The sequence below is a fragment of the Emydura macquarii genome, unplaced genomic scaffold (assembly GCF_026122565.2).
Source record: "Emydura macquarii macquarii isolate MOO-44397 ecotype Brisbane River unplaced genomic scaffold, CSIRO-AGI_Emac_v2 contig_1790, whole genome shotgun sequence".
NCBI lineage: Eukaryota > Metazoa > Chordata > Testudines > Chelidae > Emydura > Emydura macquarii.
In genome coordinates, this window is record NW_027131927.1 from 3,125,753 (window position 1) to 3,132,736 (window position 6,984).

Below are 6,984 nucleotides of genomic sequence, written 5' to 3' on the forward strand. Positions count from 1 at the left end.
ACAAAGGCACTGGAGGTTATTTTTTTCCCCCTAGCTGAAAGGGAATAAATGGGAACAGTGAGGGTGGAAATGTACAAGACACAGGTCAGAAATCTTGGACTTGAATGGATGTTACCTTGCAGTTATTTACTCTATTGCAAAGTGAGTGAAAAGCACTTACAGCAAAATGGGAGCATTTCACAGCCACTTTGCCAAAGAACAGAATCCAGGCTTGTATTGCATTTGGCTTGCCACTTCCAGGCACAAACCAGTAGGTCTGAGACGCCAGACTCCCGGGTTCTTTCACTTGTTCTCCCACTGATGCTCACCTCTCTGTATCCCTGTTTAAAAACAGGGACTGGAATACATCTCTACCATGCAAGAGTGCTGCCAGGTGTAAACTAATTAGCATTTGTAAAGCGCTTTGTGATTTGCATACAAGAGATACTTTGAACATCTATAGCTTTATTTATCTACTTCAACTTTTTATGTGAGTGTATTCCCAGTGGAATATGTTCCTTGATAATAGCTCACTGGCACTTTGTTTTACTTTGATGTGTTTTCTATTCAGTTTATGAGGCTTTCAGCCACAGACCCACCCACAACGCTAATTTTGCAGTTGAGTTTTCTGAGACATTAAGCAAGTGGGCATTGAATGGCAGTAGCAATCTAAAATTGTGTGTGGGAGTAAAGAGCTTTTTTAATGTGTCTTATAAAGGCAGATGCTAAGATTCCAAAGCAAATCCTACAGAGGATAGAATGCCTATGCAAAAAGTAGGTCAGTGCAAAAAAACAAAAAAACCCCAACCCACAAAAAACCTTTCCCTCCATGCTTATCGCAAGAGACATGCTGCTCTTTTCTAAAGGGCAGTATATGTTAAAGGCTCCAATCAGAACAGATCCTCTTGGAAAACAAGCAAAAAATATCCAGTTGGGTGGCTGCGCAGAGGACATTTCAAGAAAGGACAGATGGGAAATTCCAGACCCTTCATCAGCAGAGATGAGCTGTAAATATGCAGTGTGCTAGCCATGGCCCAGATTTTGATCTTGGCTCTGCCACTGTAGTACTGCAGTAATGCCACTGAAGTCACTGTAGTGTATAACGGAGAGCAGAATTTGGCTGCGAGTTTAAGTAGGGCCCGGCTGCATGCTGTCCGAGTCGTCTGGGGCAGGAATAACGTGCAGTGAAACTAAAGGCTTGTCTATACTTGAAATGCTAGAGCAGCACAGCTGTAGCACTGCAGTGTAGACACTATCTATGCAGATGGGAGGGGTTCTCCCATTAGCGTTGATAATCCACCACCACTCGAGAGAGAAGGGTAGTTAGAGCAAAGGACAGTCAGACCTGCATGGAACACTACAGCTGAAATGGCAGACGTGTTTAGAAGTACAGTTTTAGAAGTATGCAATACTAAGTCACCATCTTCTCAAAGGGCTGTTAAAACAAGGGCATATCTAACAGAGTTCAATTACCCCAATACTTCCCAGTTAGATAGTGTCCTTCAAACTGATGAGCCCAAAGCATTTCAGAAACAGTCACTAAACTGCACAAATATGCCACTCTCAGAGTTACCAGTGGGGAGATGGGCACAGCAAAACTGTCTGCTTAAGGCATGCCAAGTCAGCCCAAGAACACAAGAGTCCTGAGTCCCTATCTTCTGTATCTCAGCACATTAAGTAAATGCTACAACGGGGCAGGGGGGCGGAGAAGGGGAAGAAAAGGGTCTTTCCTCTGTATCCTGAACCTAAATTGCATGATTTAGTGTCACATTGTAACAGGATATGCTGTCTCTTAGCTGGAGCAGGGAATTGGAATTCCAGACTCCTGAGTTTTATTTCTGGTTCTGGCACTGGCTTGCTGTGTGATTTTTGGCATGTCATTTTCAACGGTTTTAAGTTTCAGTTTCCCACATCTGAAAAATGGATCTAACATTTCATTCCCCACAAGGGTTTGAAAATCTTAAATAATGCTCCCAGAAGAGTGCTGAGATCCTGAAAGGGTTTATAGAACTCTGGATATTGTGTCCAAGGATGCAAGCTGCTTTGATTTACTAAAGAATATATGACATGACCTAGGATAAGTGGGCGACAGCAAAAAGGTTATTATTTAACATTTATTTCTTTTTTTTTTTTGTTCCCACCGCAGGGTGAAGAAACCTGAAAGTTACAAAGGTCCAAGTCACATTTCACAAGACAAATGGAAATAAGAAAACAAGTTTAAAGATCATGCCCATTCTAAATACAAAGGAAAAAAACAAAGCAAATAATGAAAAATAGTGTAGCGTGATCTTTTGCATTATATTTTTACAAACTGAAGACCAAAAGCTCCTTATTTTATGGCTATATCTACTTAAGTTTTGTGTATAAAACCAGATATTTCAAAAATGTTTCCCCCTTGTTTTATATATTTTTTGCAATTCTGAAAAAAAAAATTTACAAAAACAAAACAAAATAATCCAAAAAATTTTTTTTTTGCTTGTACATTATGAACAAACAGATTCAAGTCTCCTGATCGCTTACATCTTACTAAGATGGGTTTATAACATCTCCCAGTGTCCTAGCCACTACAAACAGGAGTAGGAAAAACAAAAAACAAACCCTAGAGTCTATTCTAATACACTGTGTGAGCAGGTATCGGCCGCCAACGAGTTAAGCCCGCTCGCCACGGATACGACGCGCCAGCTGGATGTCTTTTGGCATGATGGTGACTCTTTTGGCGTGGATTGCACACAAGTTGGTGTCTTCAAAGAGACCCACGAGATAAGCCTCACTGGCTTCCTACCAAGGAAAAAAACACATCAGAAGTAACAGCTCGATTTGTTTTGCAACAGTCTCTTTCGGAGGCATCAAAATGCTCCCATTGTATTGAGGGCCAGATTTTCCAAGAGATCTCAGGGCCAGATTTTTCCAAGTGCTCTGCACCCAACATAATAATTTGGCCATTTATTTTGATGTCTAATGGGGAGCTGAACTTTCTTGAAAAACTGATCCTACATGTTTAGCACCAGCTGTGTGCACGCGCAAAGATTTCCCAAGTGTCAGTTAAACCCCATTTGGCACGTGATGAAACCAATTCAGAGCTCCCAAGATCTCACCCCACCTGTCTGCACTAGCGAGCAGCACAGTCTCAAACGTGGCAGCTGTTTTTAACGCTATTTATTCTCACACACATGCCAGCAGCTTTAAGGCATGGATGCTTCTCCCTGCCACGAGCGAGTGGATTAAGAGCAGCCATGATAAGCATGTTACATTTCTGCAACGCCTGTCATCCCCATGGAACTCTAAGTGCTTTAGGGACCACTTATTGACAGAGATGCTGAGCTCTGCAGCAGCCACTGATGTCAGCATCACTCATCTGCCTATAGACACATCCCTGAGATGCAGTCACCTCGCAGGGCGAGAGCAGTAACCTGAGGACATTAATGAGGAATTTAGAGTCTTCATTCTGAAGCCACATGCTCTAGTGAGTGCCACAAAGCAGCGTTCCGCAGGTCACGCTCTAGAGGAGCATGTGTCACCATCTCTAGTTTCTACAGATTTGATGATTGCAAAGCAGGTCAGCCAGGCTCTTTGGAAGGTACTTCCCAACTGTCTGGGGGCAAGTTAGACAAGTTTCCTTCTGTCCGCCCAGCAGGGAAGAGAGACAAAGTTGCATACCTGCAGGGCTCCAATGGCCGCACTCTGGAACCGCAGATCCGTCTTGAAGTCCTGAGCAATTTCACGGACCAGACGCTGAAATGGGAGCTTGCGTATCAGCAGCTCGGTGGATTTCTGGTACCGCCGGATCTCTCGAAGGGCCACAGTGCCAGGCCTGGAAGATATTTCAAAGATGCAGCCTGAAGGGCTCAGAATCGCCTCCCTGCACAAAGTGCAGGCATGTAACCCCTACACTTTCTTTTTAAGTGGCCTTGTGGTACTTTAGCAGCACCTCCCAAACAAGGACAGGTGAAATGATGAAATCTCAACCTTTGGGCAGGAGCCCTATCAAACATGGGTTGCTGAGCTGGCTATAAGTGCTTTTGTATGCATGCAGTTGTTTCTTACTCTTCTCTTTTAATAAGCTAGCAGAGAGGATAATGTATTATAAAACTATTAACTACGAATCATCATTTATTATTTGTAATTACAGTAGCTGCTTGGAGCCCTAATCTCAATTGAGGCCTCTTTGTGCTCAGTCTTGTATGTATCCATTGTGAGAGACAGCCCCTGCTCTGAAGAGCTTACATCCTAAGCAGATAAGATGGACAAAGGATGAGACGGGAAACTGAGGCACAGAGAAGGTCACACCAGCAGGTCAGTGGCATAGCTGGCAAAATCAACTCCATTATCAGGCATCTTAATCCTTAACTACTAGCCCATACTTCCTCACACACAGTGCATAAGAATTAAGGCTATGACACATATCACACATTATTTTTTTCTTACACTGGCAAGCCTCAGCGCTTCCCTTTATATCTCCCATGCACACCAGAGAGAAAGCAGACTCCAAGTACCTGTAACGGTGAGGTTTCTTCACTCCCCCAGTGGAGGGTGCACTTTTCCTGGCTGCTTTGGTGGCCAGTTGCTTACGGGGGGCTTTCCCACCAGTGGATTTACGAGCAGTCTGCTTGGTACGGGCCATTCTGGATGGTCTTTAGTATGGAAGAAATCTATTTGAAAAAGTGGGAGGTGGAACAAATTAGTTTAACCTTTTCAATAACAACTTGACTCCGATAATGCTTGGGGCATGGACACTGAATATCACAAGATGGCACAGTACTTGGGTACCATGGAAGGATTGCCCACTGGTTAGGCCACTGACCTAAAACTTAGGGGACCCAGGTTCACATCACATCACTCCCTGTGTGACCTACAAGTCACTAAGCCAATGTAGTTCCCCACTGGTAAAAATCGAGCTAATCGCACTGCCCTGCCTTCCCAGGGTGCTCGGAGGAGAAATACATTGACAACTGTGAGATGCTCAGATACTATGGTAACGAAGGCCACCCTAGATGTCAGGATATAAAAGTTTAGGAAATATTTCTGGCACTATATTTATAAAGATAGTACCAGAAAGTCCATGAAAAGCTTTAGTTCCAAAACTGCTCACTCAGAATTACTTAGTTTATAAAAGTGCCCAACTATAATTGCACATAGGAATCTGTGTTTAGTTTCTGCTGTAATATGGAGTGATCATTTCAGTTAGTAACATGATTTGCCCAGCATGGAAGATAAGAAGTGTTGTCTTCCCAGCTCTGGAGGAGGATGTGGTCTAGAGGTTAGGACAAGTAGCCAGGGCTCCTGGGTTTTATTTCCAGCTTTGGGAAGGCAGCAGGATCTAGTGGTTAGAGCAGGAAGGGGGTCTAGGAGCCAGGACTCCTGGGTTCTATTCCCAGCTCTGGCAAAGGACGAGGGTCTAGTGCAGTGGTTCTACCTATTTACCATTGTGGGCCGCATCCAATACTACTGGTTGATGGGGTGGCAGGTTGAGAAACGTTGGTCTAGTGGATTAAAACGGGAGGGAACTGCAATCAGGACTCCTGGGTTCTTTTCCCCTCTGCAGTGGCCAATTTTTGCACAGAGCCATACGTGACATTTCTCAACAGTGAGAAAGAGTCACCATTTCCCTCCCTAAGGGTCCCTCTTCCGATCAGTGGCAGCAGCCAGGGGACACGAAGGAACCCGCAGCCCTGCTTGCTCAGAAACAGGGCAGCCAAGGAGGGAAGGTGTTTAGGTCTGAGGAAGTGAGAGCAGCAGCTGGGAACCATGTGAGTGAGTGTCTGGAAAAGGGATCGCTGGGGGAGGAGAGTGTGGAGGGTCACCCTGGCTGGGAACAAGGATGCAGCATGGGGAGGTTACAAAAAGCAAGGGGCCATCAACTGGGCATGGTGCAACAGTTGCTCTGCAACTGAAACAAGTGACATCCCTACAACCCAGCAGCCTGGCCTAGGTCAGAGCTGGCTTGGTGCCAAGTGAGACCTGGCCGCACCTTCATGTCACTCCTGCCAAGGCACCGGTTCGACATTGGCGCCACCACAACGATGCACCAGGCCGAAGCCATCGCCATCGCGGCAACCAGGCACCATGGCAATGGAGCCAATGACAACAGCAAACACATGCCCAATTTTGCCATGGCATCCCACCTCCATGGACAATATGGCAGCCCCAGCAGAGCCAACAGAGTCTGCTTTAAAGAGAACCCAAGAGTCCTAGTTCCCAGTCCCCTTCCCAGTTTGGCACTATTACCCACATAAAGTGGGTTTAAAAAAAGACTACATCTTCCAGAAGCCTTTGCGCCAAGGCTGGATTTGATTGGTCAACGGTCAGGTGACCTACCCTAGTCTCACAGGGGCTTTCTCCCAATGAGCCAGCACCGCCAGCCAATCGGTTTGTAACCTGACAAGAGAGGGGGTAGAGCCGCGAGGCCTCCTCGGTGATTGACGCGGCTCGTGACCAATCGACCTCGGGGCTGCCTCAGGGGCTTCCAGCCAATCGGCGCGGCCACCGTGCTTCGCATCGCCCGACCAACGAGCTGCAGGATACAGACGGAAGGCGGGACTTACTTGGTGGAAGGGTCTGTCCTCAGATGATCTCGGTTTCTACTCATCCCCCCGCTTTTCGAACGAGGGGGGAAGGGGAAATCAGGCTACCAGGGGTGTCTCGCGCCGCCTTGTTACCTGTGTGTGTGTGTGGCTCGCGCCCCGAGCTGCAGCGACCGTTGGAGCTGTTGGGAGTCCCCCGCCGGCGCTCGCGCTGCTCTCGCTCGCTTCCCGCCTTTCCCGCCAGCCCTAGCAGAAAATGGCGGGCTCCCCGGCCGGGCTATTTAACCATCATGCATTGGGGCAGAGGGGAGGGGAAGGGAGGTCAGCTGAGGTGAACCAGGCTGTGTGGGCGCCATCTTGTGAACGCCACCCAAGCTGCCCCTGCCCTCCCCTCCTCTCCCTTCCCCTCTTCCACCCACCCAGTCATAAGGCCAATGAGCTGGCAAAGAAGCGCCTTCATTTAACCACAGACACTAGTGCATAT

General features: G+C 46.9%; 1 protein-coding gene across 5 annotated transcripts; it reads right to left on the reverse strand.

The window, feature by feature from the left end:
• Positions 1 to 2,079: 2,079 nt before the first annotated feature.
• LOC137158789 (histone H3.3A) lies at positions 2,080 to 6,777 on the reverse strand. Of its 5 annotated transcripts, none has more exons than XM_067556684.1 (5): positions 6,636 to 6,777; positions 6,360 to 6,490; positions 4,473 to 4,628; positions 3,637 to 3,790; positions 2,080 to 2,757 (listed from the first exon to the last, which is right to left on the reverse strand). In XM_067556684.1, exons 3-5 carry the CDS (start codon positions 4,598 to 4,600, stop codon positions 2,629 to 2,631), a joined length of 411 nt encoding a protein of 136 aa, XP_067412785.1. In that variant the 5' UTR covers positions 4,601 to 4,628; positions 6,360 to 6,490; positions 6,636 to 6,777; the 3' UTR covers positions 2,080 to 2,628. The 5 variants fall into 5 exon arrangements, with proteins under 5 accessions (XP_067412785.1, XP_067412782.1, XP_067412784.1 ...); XM_067556681.1 differs by having other exon boundaries at positions 6,355 to 6,490; XM_067556683.1 differs by lacking the exon at positions 6,360 to 6,490 and having other exon boundaries at positions 6,636 to 6,772.
• Between the last annotated feature and the right edge of the window lie 207 nt (positions 6,778 to 6,984).